Here is a 21,208-nt window from a genome sequence, read left to right as displayed (position 1 = left end):
TTACATAAGGGTCCATCCTGCCTGACCCTGACTGTGTCTGGCCCAGGGACATCGCAGGGAGGAGTCACCAAAGCCGCACTCTCCAGCTGATGCAAAGCCAGGTAGACCTTCTCAACACCCTTTTTTTCAGCTTTTTGACACAGCCTTAAAAAAAGCCACAGAGTCTTACCCCCTCAGGGCTCAGAAGTCATGGACTATGAAGACAGCAAATGACACTCACAGTAACCTTACACTAGTTTGATCCATGTAAAGCACAGACCTCAAGTCCTCTCACTTGTCAGTATTAAATTTTCTTGCAGAGAAAAGTCTGAACCACAAAACAAACTAGCTGATACGGTTTCTTCATCGTGAAGTAAAAGAATTCCAGCAACACTGAAGTGCTTTCTTCCCGACCTTGGTTGTCATGACAGTCAACAGGGCTTATTGAGCCCAAGGACAAGGGCTGTTGAGGGTGCTAAAATCCAACCGAATACTGCAATGCTACAATTGCTGATTAAAAATCCACTTCCTTTTCTGATGCCAAAAGCGTGGGAGGCAGCAGGACTGACATGTGACAAAACCCAAAATGAATCCAAAAAATACCTGGCACCCATGTGAGCTGAATCCCTGAACACACCTCAAACGAAAGTGAAATACACCAAACTGGTTGTGCCTGATAGCTCTGTGTCAGGATATCACAACAAATTTAAAGCCATTTCTCACTCTGGACGTGGAACAAGGCATCATTTTCCTAAGAATCAAGTGAGGACAAACTGGACTTTCGTCATAGAAGAACATTTCTGCTGTGCTCACAGTTTAGTGTGATCTAAAATCACGGCTGCAGAGATTTATCTAAAGCAGGCTGATAACTAAAGTATGTGCAAGTCTCTGTGGGAAGACCTTACTTTGACGGTATGCAAATGAAAAGTCCGTAAAGTGAAATCTGTGTTAAAACTAAGGACTCGTGGCGGTTACAGTCACTGTTTTTACAAGTGCATTCCTCAGAGAAGCAGTTAACACACATAAAAGGGAGAATTTTATCTGCTGCACTTTTTAGATAGTAACGCGGCAGCTCTGGGTTTTCTGTATATTATACGAGTTGCTGAAACTGCTACGCTGACACCTCCATAGCCACGTGATGCTCAGTTGGAGTCTGTGGACAGCTATCTTGTTACTGAAACATGCAAACTTACACATTTGCCATTCAAATGTGTAGAGCACACAACTGACATCAAGCTTCACGCCTTGCAACTATTTCCCTAAGCTGGCCTGGCTAATGCAGTGCTGTTTGAGAGGCAGTACTTCCACATGCGAGAGGACCGAGCGAGCTAAGCAGAAAGGAGAAATGAAGGACCAAAGAGATTCTTCTGCAACATCCTGTGAGAATGATTTGACGCACGTAGATAAAATTAAAACTTGACTCTGTTGTGTTTTCCCGTCACTGATAATGACCAAAGGCACTAAAATAAAAACTGAGATTTCAACGCCACCACAGATGACACCAGAAGGTATCTGCAGCGGCTTCACTCCGATGAGACTTTGCTGTGTTTTTAAAAAATATAATCCTGGTTCCAGTGATTGAAATGATACAGTGCAGGCCAGGCCGGTCACGTCAGGTAAAGCAGGCTGCATACGCCTGCAAGTGTTTCATCATAACAGTCCTCTCAAGAACTCAAGAGTTTCTGTTCACTGACACATACGCGCTCACTCTTTTCACTAATGCCTAGTGTGTTTTCTCATGCGTTTTGATTTTTTTGACATTACCACTGTCCCAGCCACCCCCCACCCCCCCTCGTGCAAACATTTCACTCACATCTGCAACTACAAATAGATGTGCGAGGACTATAAAACTTATTTAACAGCACGTCCGTGAATATCAAGTACTCAGTATTGTAGCTTATGATGGAGTCAGAGCACCTTTTCTGACAAACATGCCAGGATCTGAAGCGCCAGCATTATGACCAAGACAATGAAAACAGTGGAGAGGAAAAAATGATTTTTCACAGTCGACAGCAGCACTTACTGTGATCACAATCACAATAAGTGCTGACAGTAAGAAGTCCATGAGAGTCCTTAATTAAATCACCTGTTCAGCAAGCTTAGACGTGTAACTGTGGTCACTGCGTCTAACATACTAAAATACAATGAATTATACTCATCAAATAGGAAATTAGGCTTGTGATATTATATGATTTTATCTGACTGAAAAATTTTAAAGGGATTTTTATGTTAGTGTGAATTTTCATAGTTAGTTCAACTAAACAATCTCATTAGACCTATTTGGTAAACTGTGTGTTTTTGGCATTCATGCCAGTTCTGCCCACAGGTGCTGATGTTTAATGCAAGCTCCAAAAAGCACCCATCACAAAGATCTTCAGGCAGGTTGTTTGTTGTAGGTATAATAGTGAAATTCCACGTTTGCTTAATATGAGCACATGGATTTTATTTCTATAAACTAGATGTCTAACAGCGCACATTAGGGATGCCACTTGAGTCCAGAGTGAGGATAAAGCAGGGTTTGTTTTACCACGTGATTGACATGTTGCTAGCCTCAGTGCATGCCGTGTGTCAGCCAGACAGTGCATGCTCTTTGCTTATCGTGTCTGGTTTCAAAACACTAACCACATCCCTACACTCATCTTGAGCCTTAAAAACAGGACTCCACTAAGCACTGGGTCACCAGTGGTCGTGGTGGCTGCATCCACCAAGTGTGTAGACTAGAGATGGCACGATACCACTTTTTTATGTCCGATACCGATACCGATATCATAAATTTGGATATCTGCCGATACCGATATGAATCCGATATAGTGTTTTTTAATCAACAAAACTGTTTTTTAAAATATCTTGCTGCATTTTGCAAGTCTGCAAGTTCATACTCAAGTTTAAAACAACAACTACACTAAAGCTATTCTGTTATACCTGTATACAAAAAAAATATTTCATAGTTCAGCAATACTGATCAATCTAATAAACTTAAACCTACACCATCCTCACTATTCTGGTATTTTAAAGAGTACTTAGCGTAAATATTAAGCAACCTAACTAATAGGGTTCCAACTCCCAGCAACAACAAAAATAAATAAATAAAAAATAGGGAACCACCCCCCACCCTCCACCTCATGATGCTTAATCGACGTAATCAACCTTAATTTGATGCAGTGTGAAAAAAATGCACAGAAATCAATTATTTTTCAAGAAATATTAAATAGATTCAACATCTTTCTTCAACAAAATTGCAGACTGCACAGATGGTACCTTCCCAAAGTAAAAAGTACTATAGCTTACTAGGGTATATATATTAGACTTAATAGTCACTATATACAGTAATTGACTTCTATTCATTTTACATCAAATTAAAACTTTGGGTGTCAGATAATTATTTATTAAAAGCTCGACATTTTAAATGAGAATAAGAAAGAAAAGTATGTCTTTGTGCCCCCTTTTCCCTGTTAATGCCCTATCGGCCCCCCTGGCTAAACTTTGCTAGATCCGCCCCTGCACAGTTACCAGCGTCAGCTATGTAGAAAAAGATCCTGGTGTAGAAAGTAATATTAAATAAATTCTAACAACAGCTTATCAAGCTTAAACGTGCTGCTGTTGTTCAGCCGCTGGTTTCCTCTTTCTGGTGCAAAGTGGGCCAAAAACAAAGACGGACTCGCGACAGAAAAGCCGATCAGCTGATCGTTAAGCAGTTTCACGATTGAAGTAGCAGCCGGAGAGCGAGAGGCAGTCGTTTGTTAAGCTTAACGCAGGAATGCTTTACAAACATTCAGAGATGGACTTACACACTTGCTTTACTTCTCTCGGGATAACTTTGTCGGAGATGAAATGCCGGGTTGCTAGCGAAGCTCCACATGCTATCCAGACCACCGACAGGTCCCGCATGCCACAGCCGCTCTATCACGTGATGCATACTGCTCCGACGTGCTAACGTTCTGAGGTGAGTTACAGCGTGTTGCAAGTTTTGTGAGGTGCTTTCGTGATATTTAATGGATCGGATTACATTTTTTATTTTTCTCCGATATCCGATCCAGTAATTTAGGTCAGTATCGGACCGATACCGATACGTAATATCGGATCGGTCCATCTCTAGTGTAGACATGTTTCCCACTGTTTTTCCAGCAGTGTCCAACTTACTGAAGACAATTAACACACTGGCCAAAATAAGGATTATTAAATTACTGCAAGAGTGTTAAGTTTCACAAAAGGTACCAATAAAGCATGTGCACACCCACACAATGTGCAAGAGCCTGAGTGATAGTATGAGGTGGCAAAGAGAAAATAAGAGAGACTGCAATAAGGACAGCAACAAATTTGACAGAGAAGAGACCTGAAGACAAGGAGAAGGAGGCAGAGAAAATTAACGCAGTCTATTCCCAAAGAGGGCACAGATCAGAGAAAAGTAAGTAAAGCTACTAGAAGCCTGGAGGGCAGCTGTGGTCCCCTGGTACGCCACAAATACTGGCACACAGCCCGTGTGCTCAGAATGGAAACACTCGGAGGAGCCAGCACAGCGACGCTGCTACCAACTGGAGGGCAGGAGGAAACAGGAAATGTGACACTCTACCTTGAGTCATTGCTCTAAACACAAACAAAGCTGCCTTACAATGAATAACTCCATACAGAGAAGTGACAGTAAGCATCTGCACAACTAGCACAGAAAAAGAGTAGTGCCACACTGAGGCTGAACACAATCCTGATTTAGACCCAAGTGCGAGAAGCCTTGTATTACAAATTGCTTCTGCGGCAAAGGAGGACTGAAAAATTTAAGCATTACTGCATCAGGAATATTATTAGGTGGTTTATTTTGAACAACACTGGGGCAAAAAGTGGTCAACAGTTATGAGATCGTATTTATTCTCCCATCACTTTTGAGTGTCAGGTTGTGAGGAAAAAAATGAAGCCTAAAACACAGAGTCAGGAAGAGGGATTTTACTGATTGATGCTACATAACATGGCTGAACACAAAAACATTCCGCATTAACCATCCAGTTATATCAAGTCATTTATCCCATTAATGTTAATAAGCGACAGCTTAATCTGCTACAGGCGATGATTTCTGTTTAAGAGTGTCTGACACAGATGAGCAGCCTTCTGCCAGATAAAATGCTTCCAGCTCTCTCAGAGTGTAGTTAAGCAAAGAGGGGCTTTGAGCTATGTGCTAACAAGTAGAGGATAATATTTACCAGCAAATTCATTTTTCATGACAGCATTTGCTTTGAGCTTTAAAAGCGAGGAAATGTTTGTATTAGAGATGGACCAATCCGATATTACGTAATCGGTCCGATACTGACGTACATTACTGGATCGGATATCGGAGAGAAATAAAAAATGTAATCCGATCCATTAAATATCCAAAAAGCACCTCACAGAACTTGCAACACAGCGTAACTCGGCTCATAACCGTAGCACGTCGGAGCAGTGTGCCCACGTGATAGAGCGGCTGTGTGTATTTGTAGCCTCAAACCAGCATTTCATCTCCGATTATCCCAGAGAGAAGTAAAGAAAGTGTGTAAGTTCATCTCTGAATGTTTGTAAAGCATTCCCACATTAAGCTGCTACTTCAATCGTGAAACTGATTAATGATCAGCTGATCGGCTTTTCTGTCGAGTCCGTCTCTCTTGTCTGTTTTTGGCCCACTTCGCGCCAGAAAGAGGAAACCAGCGGCTGAACAACAGCAGCACGTTTAAGCTTGATAAGCTGTTGTTAGAATTTATTTACTTTCTAGAGCAGGATCCTTTTCTATGCAGCTGACGGCTGCTAACTGTGCAGGGGCGGATCTAGCAAAGTTTAGCCAGGGGGGCCGATAGGGCATGAACAGGGAAAAGGGGGGCACAAAGACATACTTTTCTTTCTTATTCTCATTTAAAATATCTAGCTTTTAATAAATAATTATCTGAATCTTACACCCAAAGTTTTAATCTTATGTAAAATGTATAGAAGTCCATGATTGTATATAGTAACTGTTAAGTCTAATATACCCTAGTAAGCTATAGTACTTTTTCCTTTGGGAAGGTACCATCTGTGCAGTCTGCAATTCTGTTGAAGAAAGATGTTGAATCTATTTAATTATTCTTGAAAAATAATTGATTTCTGTACATTTTTTTCCCACACTGCATCAAATTAAAGTTGATTACGTTGATTAAGCATCATGAGGTGGAGGGTGGGGGGTGGTTCCTTTTTTTTGCAACCCTATTAGTTAGGTTGCTTACTATTTCTGCTAAGTACTCTTTAAAATACCAGAATAGGAAGGATTGAGTAGGTTTAAGTTCATTAGATTGATCAGTGTCGCTGAACTATGAAATATTTTGGGTGCAGTGTATTTACACATACAGGTATAACAGAATAGCTTTAGTGTTGTTGTTTATTTAAACTTGAGTATGAACTTATAGAAAATGCAGCAATATATTAAAAAAACAGTTTTATTGATTAAAAAAAACACTATATCGGATTCATATCAGTATCGGCAGATATCCACATTTATGATATCGGTATCAGTCATAAAGTGGTATCGTGCCATCTCTAGTTTGTATGCAAATATGCAATAGAAGGGGGGGAAAGCGCTGACAGTGGTGCCTGCATTTCTTTTGGTCTGAAGTTGTGTTAGGTGGGGTTTTTCTGTTGTTCTTTATTTTTCTTAACATATTTGAAAAACAATGCTGTCAACACGCTTAGTGAAGTATTGTATGTGACAGTCATGCCTATGTTGAAGCTGCCTTTCCTGCCAAAAAATATCAATTTTTGTCCTTAACAGCTCAGTGTTATTTGTTCCTTTATGGAGAAAGTCTCCTTAGATCATGTAAACAGTGCACAGGAACCCTTCACTGGCTTTTGGAGCAGTGACTTTAGATAGAATCTCGCTTGACCTGTAGTTTTCACCTGGAAAAGGGGCATTACAATGCAAACAGTCTGACAGACAGCACTCAGACAGATTTGGCTTGGTAGATAAACTGAGACAGTTGAGGCAACACCAACTAGCTTTGCTGTGAACACAAGGAGTGGTTACTGTAGTTCTGCAGTTACCAAAAGCCTTTCAGTAAGACAAATAGTGAAGCCTGTTACACATTTACTCACAGAGCTAGAGTTAAATCCAGTATCTCTTACTTCACTCAAATTAAATGCTGACAATAACAGTGGAGTGATTTATTCATTTTTGTTTATAATTAACGGCAAACACAACTAACCGTTCTATTTTACTGGGACATTACAAGTGGTGGAGTGACAAACCAATCAAACAGTGTTGGACCACGGTAGCAAAGCTTTAGAATAACTGAAAAACACCTTCAATAGGAAAAACGGCAGTGTGTAATCTGTTAGTAAATCTGTGGGTGGAAGCTAAATGAAACCGCAAAGCAGAAAGTGTAAAGCATGCCTAAGTAACTGGTCACAGGGCCCATATGGGGTAAATGCTAATGCTTAAACACACTGTACCATAAGTAAAGTGTTAGCTACCATTAACAGCCTGTTCACACATCATGTCCCAACAAGTTCAATGAAACCAAAAGCAAAAGCAACTCCATTAGAAGCTTCAGCCACTGGAGACCAATGGCGTTTATGTTCTCAGTTTGACTTCAAAAATGAATGAATGAATCATCATTACAACAAAAAATAAATAAATAAATAAAACTTTCCAACAATGCATCCTAAATGAATACACATCACAATATGTTCTGCTATACATTCATCCACTTCTCCAATAGTTTCTTTGTTGGTTTTCTGCACTGAGGGAGATTTTTGGAGTAATAATACTGTAATGTGAGATGTGAAAAAGCAGAACTTCCTGCTACAGGAGCCATCTCTTCCTCTGTAGAGAAATGCTGCTGAATCCTGGTAACCTACGGTATGCATTTCTTTTACGCTTTAGCAGAATGAAAAGGTTGAGACTTACCAATTTTCTGATTGAAAATTTTGTCAAATGTCAGTTCATCTCTCTCCTCCAGGTACTTCTGCATCACACTGCGAATGCTGTGAACACAAGGTGGTGGGGAGAGGAAGAAGCAGATTAATATGCAGCACAGTTAGCAGCTCACTAAGCTACATGCAACAGCAGCCCAGCCTCCAGTCAGAGATCCGTCCCAGGTTTGGAACTCTCCCGTCCCCACACAGCAGGAAAGGGACAAGGACACAAGGGAGGCTACAGCAGAACCTAGAGAGATACACGCTACCCTGGGAGCAGGTGTTAATGAAAATGAGAGCAGGGAGAAAGAATCAATTAGCGCCCCCTCCATAGGCCCATTAACACTTCACCAGCTCACTTCATACACAACAACAGCAGAGGAAGGCTTCACCTACAAACACCTCTGCATGCACACTGAGCATGTGCGAGGTGAACCCTTAACCGCAGTGGCCAAGATGATGATACAATAGCAGCGACCTTATCAGACTTGTGCATCATTTCTCAATGCATTACAGTGCATAACTCATTAATGGGACACACCACAATAGTTAGCTTTTCAACAATGTATCAGTGTAAAATACTGAGCACTCTCCTATTGAAATGGTATTTTCAGTCTATTTCTAAGCATGTGAATGATTCATATTCAAGAGTTAACTAAAACACATTAGAATATGTAAAAAAAAAAAAAACTAAAAAAAAACGCAGGCTTTACATTTTTTTCATGTGTAAAAAGGAAATGATGCGCTAAAACGATAAGTCGATTAACATCCGTCGTTTCTGTCTACAAATGAAAACAACAAATTAAACTTCCAGTGCACACACCCAGCATCAACCAAAGCACTGTCCACTGGCTACAAAGGCACTTCCATCAAACATTTGCATGAATTACAGCATACATGCCATAAGACAGCCACACACACACCCAAGCTACGACTACAACTAAACGACTTCATGCCCAACTGAAAAAAGGGGTGCTATGCAAGCTACTAGAGCAGGGCGATATGGCAAAAAATATTTATCACGATATATATTTGAAAATTTGCGATAACGATATAACCGACGATATAATTGATGCGAGACAAAATACAACTCCACAACATTACTAGTGCAAAAAGACAACCTTCCATTTATTTTCACTTAAACAAGAAGCTGGTTTTTATGTACATTAAAGCTTTATAAAAATGTAACAGTGCAAATGCAAATTCCTTGCTGAAAGTTTAACCAAAAGGCATTTCCAGTAGAAATGGGCTGACATATCCTGAGCATAACCATGTATAATATCCACTGAAGTTAAAAAGAGGTGCTTTGCAACATTAAACTGCAGTGTGCAGTACGCATTTTTCGGACCATAAGGTGCACAGGATTATAAGGCACATTAAGCGAAACAAAGCAGTCAGATAAATCAAACTTTATTAAACTCATTCTTCTTGCTTCTTCCACTTCTGTACCATTGATTCATTAATGGTGAATTCTCTGGCAGCTGCTCTATTCCCATGTTGTTGCAGTATATTAATGACTAACCTCGTATTGTGGATGGATTATCTCAGTTGTTCTCCTGACTGAAGTTTGGTCCGTTTACAGCATCCTGCCATGCGATTGCATTTGTCTCTAACTATCAGGAACTTTAACGTTAACTTTTATAAGTGGAAAAGTGTTAGTGTTCGTCCTCCAGCTTCACTGTTTATGTTATGCTAAATGTCGCTAGCGATCAGGTAGCACATCATTATATACCAGCTAGCCCAACTTCAGTAACCCTACAAACGTCACTGCTGTTTAGTTTCCTGTCTTCATTTATGTTGGAAGTGATAGCAGAGCTGTACGTTTGATTTTTTTCAGAAATCTCTCAGTCAGAACATGCTATATCATGCTTAGGTAACTAGTGAAACTAGCGAGCTAACTTCCGCTAGCTTCCTGCTAACTTCTAACTCCGTTAAATGTAATAACTTTTGTTTTCATGGATGCCTGGAAGTTAAACTTTATAGTTACACCTGGTAAAGCAGCAATGCTGATCGTTTTATTAAAGATGAAAGAATTGAGACAGTTTTTAACTCTCAGTGATGCTGCAGTGTTCGTTTGACCTGAAGCATACGGAGTTTAGGACCCAGATTACTCCCAGATTTAAGAGCATCTTAGTCCGACAAATATGACAATAACAACGGCCGCTTGCATGTTCTGCAAAAAAATGTGCTTTGTTGTGTATCTGACGGACAAACACCAAACCAGTTCCACATCACGGAAGTTGCACCATTTTTACAAATCAATTCTGGTTCATCTGTTTCACTCAACAATCGGCCTTGTGCGTATGAAAACAAAGGCACTGCGCATGCGTGTTTTACTCCCATTCTATCGCGATATTTCATTTTCCTATCGTTGCCTAACATTATACCGGTATTACCGTGAACGGTATAATATGGCCCAGCCCTACAAGCTACAATTCAATTATATTTATATAGCACCAAATCACAACAACAGTCGCCTCAAGGCGCTTTATATTGTAAGGTAGACCTTACAATAATACATTCAGAGAAAAAAACCCAACAATCATATGACCCCCTATGAGCAAGCACTTCGGCGACAGTGGGAAATAAAATCTCCCTTTTAACGGGAAGAAACGTCCAGCAGAACCAGGCTCAGGGAGGGGCGGGGCCATCTGCTGCGACCAGAGAAAGAAAACAGGATGAAGGACATGCTGTGGAATAGAGCCAGAAATTAATAACAAGTGTGATTCAGCAGAGGTCTATTAACACATGTTGAGTGAGAAAGGTGACTGAAAAGGAAATACTCACTGCATACAGACTTCCCAGGTCTTATTCCCACACAACTTTATCTAGTTATGTGGTAGAGCAACTTAAAAAGGCAAAAACTACAGCAGGCTGAACCCTGAATAAACCAGCACAGTAGCAGTTTCTCCCCATGGAGGATTACTCTGAAAATACAAAAACAGAACCTATCTGGACCAGAGAGTGGAAACACTAACAGGCCACAGTAAGTCAGACACCAACAACAAGACCAAGGTATACACAAATTTTGTTCAACGTTGCATCACACCCAATATGGTGGACAACTCTCAGGCAACGTGAGCATGACATTATGTGAGAAACATGCTGTAACGGCCAGAGCTGAGATGGTAAAATTAGCCAGCAGCCCAGTGCTCTGCATCCTGGGCTTGTTTGGGCTGATTTTCATGGGAAAGTGGGAATGAACATCAACTGCAGCCACAGCAACAGGAACAAGAACCTAGGAAGTAGACACTTCCTCTTTTAGAGGTTTGTGTGCCCCACTGAATCATTAGCAGCTGACTCTGGATTATTCGCGCTAAACTGCACCACATAAAAGCAGCTGGTAATATTTACTGTACAAGTCATGAATTATTGGACAGTAAACACATGTGTGTGGGGTGGAGTGGGGGGGAGGGGGGAGGAGACTGCTACACTGTATCTAGTTAGTGAGGTTAGCATTGAGTTTGCTAATGAAACATAGTGTATTAAAATCAAATGAAGAGCATGTTGGAAGAAACCAAGCACATAATCTGCCTTTGACTGCTCAAGATTTGAAAGATCACCAACTGCAGTGACACATACAACACTGAGCAAACACACGTTTGTGGCGGAAAGATAAACCCTCAGAAGCACAGTCTCACAACACTGTCATGATGGTGTCACAGATGCATAGACATCGATGTGAACAGCTTTCATTGTTTTATACCAGTGCAGCCTCCAATAACAGCAGCAGCATTAGCTCACGGGAGCAGATGACTGGAGCAGATCAGAAAACAAAGCCTCCCAGTGTAGAAATGCAGTGTGACTGACAGTGACTGTGGGCAAAAAGACAGAAATAAAGCAGTATTATTTACAGGCATCCCCATGACACTGACAATCTGTGAGTGGCATGGTGTCAGAAGGGTATGAATGTAGCATTAACGCTTGTAGGCACTACCTTCACTTATTGTGCGTCTTTATCTGCTTTGTCCACAGTCTCAACAGTCCCCACACATTTCTGAGGAGGACCGTGGCTGCAAGAGGTGGTGTTCAAAAGTCTAGCATTGCACTGGGCAGGTATCGGAATAATAATACATCCTATTTCTCCATCTTTAAGCATGATAACCAGCCGGTGGGACCAGTACATCCAGGTACTGAGGATCAACCAATGAGCCACAAAGCAGAGATACTAAAAACCCGGGACACTTTTAGGTTTTTAGATGACCTATAACAAAGATGGATGCAGCTGACAGAAGACAACTGATATCAGCTTAAACACACATCTCCTCCAGTCTTGTGTCAGTGTGTCGCCACGACCTCACCTCACACAACTTTTTTGGAATTAAAGGCGAGATAAACAAGTGTGTCTACATTACACTCCAATTTCTTTTTTTCAAGTCAGTACAGCAGACAGAAATATCACCTCCTGATTTCTCACTGATGATGATTGATCGATCACCCGTACGCATCGAGATGCATCCGTGTTGCAAGTGTCGGGCGTGTTTACAGGTTGAATATGCCCCTGCTGTGAGGAAGCTTTGATTTCTTATGAATCTCAGAACTTAAGACCTCAAAGAGGAAATTAGACAAACATCACCTTAACTGGCAAGCTGTCACCACTCACCCTGACCATCATCAATCTCAGCACCCACTAGCACAACCATTACAACACAATTCAACAAAATCTTCTGCTGCCTCTTCTGCGACCTTCATCAAAGCCACTCAACGGTGATTTCTGCAGCGACAAAGTAGCGCCCTGGAGGCAGAGACCCTCCCAATGTTAGGTGACCTGATTCTTTACCTCGCTACACCCCCTGACTGCATTTCACTGCAGAAAAAACAGGTTTGGTACACACTTGCTATTACATTGAAGCTCAGCCTGTACTAAGCAGAAGTGATGCTAGTCGCAGTAACAAGTTGCAGGTGGGTAAAGGGGTTACAAAACCAACATGTGTGAGGTCTGACTTTCAGCTCTGCATTGAAAGGTCACACACAGGAAAGGATTCTGAAATAGGTTAAGTCGGATCATGTCTCTGCATTTGCTTTGGCCCCGTTTGGCGGTGGGTCAGTGCCAGTGTAAGAGGCACAAACGGCCGGCTTTCATTAGCTGTTAATCTGCACTCTGACGCTATAACAACACTGTGCTGGTGACCATTCCAGGCTCCAGGAAGTATGCACATGTGTAAATATTTAACATATTAACAGCTTGTCACTAGCATTTCTGTAGCCGGCTGTGTGGGCATGTAATTGAACTGTGCTGATAACATACTGCACAGTGCCAAGGTTCTGACCCAACTCAAACCTGCTTCAGACATTTTCATGTATAATATCCACAAAACTTAAAAAGAGGTTATACACACACAATATGGTAATATTATGTTGAAGCACAGTACATATCACTCCGCGAGGCTCCTGCCTACGATAGCCGTAATGCTCCGACAATCCATCAAGCAGTGCAGGTGCGTAGCTTAGCAAAGTCGCGCTAAAACATTTGACAGATTTTTAGCGCCGTGTACCACATAAAATCATTTCAAGGTCAGTAAACACAACCAGAATTCATACATAAGGCACACAGGATTATAAGGGGTACTGTCCATTATCAGAAAAATCAAAGGATTGATTTTAAGTGTGCCGTATTTTCCAAAAAACACGGTAATAACGACGGCCCGCTAGCATGCTCTACCAAAAATAGTACTTTGTTGTGTATCTGACGGACGAAAGCTAAACCAGTTCCACACTGAAGTTGCAGAATTTTTACAAACCAATTCTGGTTCATCTGTTTCATTTAACGATCCGCTTTCGCCCTTCTCATTCTCCGTCGCCGCCATGCTTTTTCCGCCATGTGCGTATGAAAACAAAGGCACTGCGCATTTTACCCGTATTCTATCGCAATATTTAATTTTCTTATCGTTGCCCAACATTATACCGGTATTACCGTGAACGGTATGAAATGACCCAGCCCTAATCATGACTCAAGCGTGACAAAGACATCAAAGACATGCTCCCTATTTTTGAAACAGCAGCAGGTGGAGAACTGGTCCATGTGGCAAAGCATGCTCAACTGGGCTGCAAAGAACAACACAGACTACTGACCATAGAGGCAGTCTCACCAGAGACCAACAATGACACACAGGATGGATTTTATTCATATGAAAACTGTTAAAGATTCCACTTATAGGTCTGATTCCTTATTGACTCAGCAGGAATCCTCCAAATGTCAGCATTAGTGCAGATGTTTTGGGGTTTGGGTTGGGTCCACAAACAGTATGTATGCAACTCCGACCTGCCTGCATGACACTAACATTAGGCTAACAAAATATTTCTTCTCAGTAACAACCACAATGCTCAGCTGGGAAACAGTGGGGCTCATGCAGTGTTATCAAATATGAGCTTTTCATTTAGACTCATACTGTGTTAGCAAGGATGCTTCGGCATATTGACGTCTTTTTATACTGAAAAGGAAAACAGTGACATGTACTAACACTGCTGTCCAGTGTAAAACTGAGCCCGTCTTTGCTCCGCTCCCTGCTGCATGTTCCCAGCAGCACAGACCATGGGAAAAACAACATAAATAAGATCAGAGGGACGGGATTCTGAATGACGTGCTGGTCTATCGTTTGACTATACAACAATGACCAGCATGCACCACTGCAAAAATATAAAAATGTTAAATGAGTGTGTTTTTCCCCTTCATATTTAATATTTCACGTCTGCACACATGCACAGACACCACCCTGAACTCTGTGTCTCATAGAGAGAAGGCAGTTGTTTTTTGTACTTTAGCTGGAGACAGGAATTGGAAGATGTGATTGGCTGAGGGCCGTTACTGGTGAGGCCAGCTCTGGCTAAGACTCGGTCAGCATTAACTTGATCTCTGTAACATAACAGCAGGTCATCCTGTCGCCATCCCCCACACTTTTCTTCTCAGCTGCCGCCAGTGTTGCCGTCAAAGTCTCGCCTCACTGCCAGAGGACTCAGCGTGGCCCGCTGAGAATGTGGCAGCACCATGCTATCTCCAAAGTGCCACATTTAAGTGCAACCTTCCGGCCTCTGCAAGTATGCTGCAGGAAGCTTCACACATGCACGACTGTTACAGCTGTGCATGCATTACTGGTTGCCCATTCCCATGCACGCACCCACGCACTTTTAATCAAGTTCTGCTTTTTTTTTTTTTTTTTTTTTTTAAACAGAAAAGCCTGTCTCTTTTACTTGCCCTTCACATTTGTCATGATTCATTCCATTCAACCATTCCACATTCCTCTGAAAACATTCAACATACGCACAATCACACTCCAACACATAGACAATACCTGGGCTTCTGTGTATAAAACATTTTGACTCCCGCAGAAAGGAACATCCCCAGCACTGTAGTACAACTGAGGAGAATATTAGTTGGGTTGTTCGTGAACAAGACGCTCTCACGACTCGTTGAGTAACGCCACTGACGTCTGACGACGTCACATTTTAGTACCCGTTCGGATCGCTTGGAACCCCGGTCGAGCAGGTACTATTTTAATACCTAGTACCAGGTACTAGGACCTAATGGAAAAGCCTAAAAACCGTGGCGAACCATGGCGATTCAATCCAAGATGGTACTAATGGAAATGGGGCTTCTGAGTCACTGAAGCAGACCCCTTCATGGTGTGTGCTGTTGGTGCCTGTTTGAGTGTTTCTAAGGGCTCATCTGAGATAAGTCATGCTTGCTGTTTGGTACAGACCATCCAACAAGTTGTGCTACAGTATTGCCAGGTCACATTTCTCCATTTTATTAGTTTTGCACTTGCATTAATTAGAAGATGTGTGTCTATAAATCTCCTACTCAGTTTCTGCATGCAGCTGCGAACATGATCCTAATGAGCTCACTTCTGGCTCCAAAGAACCATAATGGCTGCAGCTGAAAGAAGCTTCAGAAAGTGTGTGATGCCACAAACACTCTGTCCAGCTCTTATGCTCTCTATAGTGCACGTGTACACACAAACAAGTACTGGCTGTATGTAATGGTGCAGACAGGAAATTAAAAACTAGGAACTAAACAAAAGATAAATGTATAAATGAAGGAACAAACTAGTTTTAAAAGGCATATTAGATTAGCAATCTACATTTGATCACTATCCTCTAGCTTGTTGTTCAGTGACACAACCCAAGCCTGCAGTCACAGACTCTACCAGGTATGTGGTAGATAGGAGGAAGGGCTGGAAACACTATGACCTACAGGCACATCCAATGGTCTCACCACTTTTTGAGGAAATGCAGTAATCGAGGATGCACATGAAGCATGTGGGTGAGACACAGATACAGCCCTGTTAGTAAAGTCCAAGTTTATATCACTGAATTTTGTCAAGATAGCATTCTGTGTGAGGCTACATAATAGTCTGATCCTTTATTATTTCCAACTCCCATTAACTTTGTCAAATGGGAGATATAAATGAGTGTATTCAAGCTGACTTCATGAGCACTTCAGGAAATAAGCAGTGCATCTGCAGGTCCACTTAAATACAAACCAGCGCTCTTCATCACAAACTTGTTTGTGTTTACAGTTATAATTCATGCAGTTGTATTGGACAGCTTATTCTCTTAATGTCCTCACTGACATGTTGGAGGCACATTTTCAGCCTGGCTTCACTGACTGGTTTACTCATCAGCTGTGTTACACTGCTTTCACAGGTCCATTAGCTGAACCTTTTATCTCTGCGGCTCCTTTATGTTAATGTGTAATGTAATAAATAATAAAGCTCATATCTAGCACAGAATCATTTGATAAACCACTCTCACAAAAACATTACACTAATGATCGATTGTGTGGTTTGTTTCCTCATACAGAAACGCCTCCGCTTGTTACAGGATTCAACCTGGTGTGGTCTTTACATGGAGCAGAGCTGCCAATCCTTGGATTAACTTGCAGCCTCCATGTTTCCCTGAAGACTAAATGTCTAATGAGTGAACTCAATTAGCCCGGCATACAGTTTCACTGGTAAGTCTACACTGAGTGCTAAAGCTTTGCTCTGTTTGTGGAGACGAGCACAAAGGTCATCCACTCTAACAGAGTGCTCCTGTGCAACCGCAGAGCAGTTCAGTTCTGATCAATAATAGGGCTGGGCGATATATCGAGTTTTTTTAAAAATATCGATATATTTTCATACGAGATATAAGATGTGGCAATATCGTTTATATCGATATAGCCTATGTTACGTTATAATTATACTTGTGGAGCCGCAGGTTTGCCTCTCTTTCGTCCACTTTTGTCTCTACGCAACGTTACTCGGCCTCGCCTCCCCCATAGCTTCACCTGCAGGCAATGACAAGATGAAAGCGGAAAATCTCCGTTAGCGAGTTACCGCGGATGGCCCCGTGCGTGGGGCTGGACGGCGTCAACGTGTTAGCGAGCTAACCGCGCTAACGACATGCAGCCCGGAGGGGCTGCACGGCCTAAAATCCTTTCATTTTCTCAAAACTCGACAGTGCGCCTTATGTATGAATTCTGGTTGTGCTTACTGACCGCGAACCGATTTTATGTGGTACACAGCGCTCAGCAATCTGTCAAAAAATGTTTTAATATGACTTTGCTAAGCTACGGAGCTGCACGGCTTGATGTCGGAGGATTACGGCTACCGGGGAGGAGCCTCGCGGAGTGATACGTACTGTGTGTGTATAAGGACCACAAATGGCACCTGTTTAGAGACGTGGTGCAGCTGTGAAATCTGTCTCTTTGTTATTACGCTCAGCGTCTATTAGTTTACATTTTGACTGCACAATTGTGAGCTTTTTGTTATGCACAAAAACAACATTGTTTTCTTTTATTTATGGACCATGATTATTTAATAAATGCTGATAATTTATTTTTGAGTAATTTCTTCATGTACATCTACGCTGTATGTAAATAAAAGTGCCCGTGTGACATCTGGGACACAGTGTGACTAAGAACTCTCTTTTTGTTCTTAACTTATGGCTTAAAAAAAAAAAATCGAGATATATATCTTATATCGCCATCCAGCTAAAAAATATCGAGATATGAATTTTGGGTCATATCGCCCAGCCCTAATCAATAACATACCAGCACCTGGGTTTGCCATTTCATTTTTCTAAGAACCTCTACAGCTCCTCCTAATACAGATTTGCAGATTTGAAAAAAAAGCAGCTAATGGTCATCCAATCAAGTAAGGGTCTGCAATTTAGAAACAGCACCACGGCTCTCCAGCTGCTGGAAAATCAGCATGTTTATGGAACCCAGTGTTCAAGTGATTTTAATCCCAGCAAAAATGGTTGCTGACGATTTGATTTTATTATGTGTATACACCGCACCACACTGTTTTAGTAATATACTCAGCTCAGTGCTTGGTCTCGCACACACAAATATCAATTTGGAACTCATCAGCGCATGTCAGCTGTTGCGTCATCTATCATCAGTGGGGTGGATGCTGGGGGCTGTCAGTTTAAAGATTCCTTTTCACTCCCAGGTGAGATTGAAGATATAGGCTTAATTATGGCCAAATATTATTTTCTGCCACAAGGTGATCAGGACAACTGCAGACTAATTTACAACAGTGAATACATTTGAAAATAATAATATAGGTACATCCCAATACAGGTCTATATATGATCATTTCATAGTCCCTGTGGATGCAATGTTATGTTCTCCATTTGCATTTCTTTAATGTGTCAATGTACGCCACCCATATGTAACCCAACATCACCAAAATTTATATGTGACAGCATTTTGTTCGACTCATGCCTAAATACAGAATGAAGAATCGGAAAAAGCGTCACATCTCTACGAGGTAAATGAAGTAAAATCTCAGTAAAAATCTGACCACTCAAAACCTTATGTGCTACAAAAATACACAAATATGGAAAATTTATTCTTTGGTGAGATCCAAATACATAGAAATTAAATCCAGGAAAAAAATGCAGAGCGAGAACTGTGAGCTGTTCCAGGCTAAGTGAGGGGAGAGGAGACATCACACTTCGTTCACCTGTGAGACACAGGACTCGGTTGAGAAGCCACCAAACCAAGGACTGATGCTAAATGGCCACTGAGCCAGCCAAACAGAAAACACAGAGGTCCAAGGGAAGCTGCAACACAGCAGCTAATATTTATCTTAAAACAAGAATTGCCATGTGGTAGCAAACTTAGCGCCATGTGTGGCAGTTATTTGGGCATTTATTTAGAAATTCCGTATGAATGAATGAATGGGGGGTGTCATTCATAACAAAGACTGTACTCCACAATTACCAGTCATGTCTGAGATTACAACTGCAGTACTGTGCTGTAAATATGCTTGAAACACAGGTTATACTTTTGTGCACGCCAATAATTGCACACCATACAGAAACATGGAAAAGCTTCAGAATGAAAAATCAACACAAAAAGTAACTGTTTCAAGACAAACTCAAAAATCCAGTTAACTGACCAGACCTACACTACATGCTGCACACATGATCACTAAGTCCTGTGTTTGCTTTGTGTTTCCACTCCCAACAAACTGCAGCAGCTTTCACATTACCACACCAGGAGAACCAAACCAAACAGGCAAACGCACCAGTTGTTTGGACAATACCACAAAGGTTAATCACAAAAAACACTTTAACCAACGCACAAACCAATGTTTGAATGAATCACCGCAAATACACAGCTGGCTAAGACCTTTTCTGAGTCTGACTGCTGAGCGGCTCTTTTGGAGGAGGAAAGCTGCCATGTCTGCCATGAACTGACTCAGTGCTGTGTTTCTCTCTGATCCACGTACTGAGGACTGGGTATTCTCTCCAGCTGATGTATGGATGTCCAAATATACCTGTGGCCTGGCTAGGTAAAGTCTTTGTATTGGAGACGCACTTACTGTTGTAGTGGTACATGTTAGTGTTCTTGTATCATCACTGACAGCTGCCACACAGCAGTCCACAAGCAATTAGCCAATCTGCTGCTATAAAATATAAGTGTGATATTATCTAAAAGCCCTAAACAGATTTAGTCCTCTGCAAGGTATTGTCTCAATTATTAAACAATGTTCAAAGCAAAGGCTGGAACACACATTAAAATAAAGCAAAAGCCTATGTTTTAAAATCTGTGACAGCCACAAAAAAGGGCCAAAAGTTTAGTAACTGGCGCACGTGTATGTGCTACTGCAAGACTGCAGTTTGCTCTCTTTGGCTCTGTTGTGTATATTTGTTCATGTTCTCTGAAAGTGCTTCAGATTTAGCTCTCTGGACCAGAATACAGTTACTATCAGCTTGAACTTTAAGCACCATGAGAGAACTGTTATTTTGATTTGGTGTTTTCTAAAATAAATTGGACACAAATTATTTCGCAACTGAACTATTTTGTTCTGGGGGAAAAATAAAATTGGACAAATTTTGCAGCCAAATGATGCCGGTTCTGATCTTTGGGTTTACATTGTTTTTAATTCTCCTTCACTGCCAATGAAACAAAGAGCGTTTCACAGTTACTGATTTCCACAAACACGGTCTCTGAATCGCCCTCTACTCAATCGTGTACATTTAGAGAAGATAGAATGAGCATAAATAACACCCAGATAACTTTTTTCATCTGCCCTTTTTAGCCACACCATCACGTACACAGAGTTAGTGCAGGGTTGGGTGCTTAAGGGCCATGAATCTCCAAGTCATAATTATTGTGTTATTCTGTGACTGAATGCTCAATGTAATGGAATAACGGTTAAGACGAGCTTCAGGTTCTGCGAGTTACTTTTAATACCACACTGGAATGAACTGAAAACAACAGCACATCAACTTTCTTACAACCTTTTACAACAGTGATGCTTCAGAAACAACATGAAGCTCCTGATTCACTGATTTAGGTTTGTTACAAATAATGAAAGTGCTTTAATTTGAGCCCATTTCAGAAGCACTGACAAGCTGACTGTTAGAGGAAATCACCGGCCACTGCTGCCAGACCTGTCAGAGGTGGGAACTCTCTGCAGAGCGTCAGAGCCTTTGTTTGTGCACTGAAGGTGTCTAAAGTCTGCCAAGAGGGCGGGGCCCTCCTGCTGTTATGGCATGTAAATACATCAATGAGTTACAGGGAGCAAGGACTGATTTTTGACCTAATTCACTCTACATGAACAACGATCAAGGCACACGCATTCAATTGGTTATCAGAGAATATGCTTTCCTGTAATCATTTCAGCTGGAAAAAAATTAGCAGCACGTATTCAAGTGTCTTTCTGCTGGGCTGCCAGATTAACAAAGATAAAGTACCAGCAGAGCAACATTATTGGACACACAAATTCAAAATTATGCTTTTTTGAACTTCTACTGCTAACTCAAACTTTACACACCTCCATCACTGAATGAAGAAAAGAGTAGGATAATATTTCTCACCGCACTATGAGGTGCA

General features: G+C 41.4%; 1 protein-coding gene across 1 annotated transcript in view; it reads right to left on the bottom strand.

Annotated features, from left to right (window-relative positions):
* The window catches only part of grk3 (G protein-coupled receptor kinase 3), a 78,187-nt gene that overhangs the window by 52,528 nt on the left and 4,451 nt on the right, over nucleotides 1–21,208 (bottom strand). The window contains exon 2 of the mRNA XM_085360123.1: nucleotides 7,871–7,947. Coding sequence (XP_085216249.1) covers nucleotides 7,871–7,947 — 77 coding nt within the window. The remainder of the gene's footprint in view (nucleotides 1–7,870; nucleotides 7,948–21,208) is intronic.

Source organism: Diplotaxodon limnothrissa, linkage group LG7, assembly GCF_057381915.1.
Source record: "Diplotaxodon limnothrissa isolate DT_005_m linkage group LG7, D_limnothrissa_male_GT1.1, whole genome shotgun sequence".
NCBI lineage: Eukaryota > Metazoa > Chordata > Actinopteri > Cichliformes > Cichlidae > Diplotaxodon > Diplotaxodon limnothrissa.
This window is presented reverse-complemented; position numbering and strand designations above follow the sequence as displayed.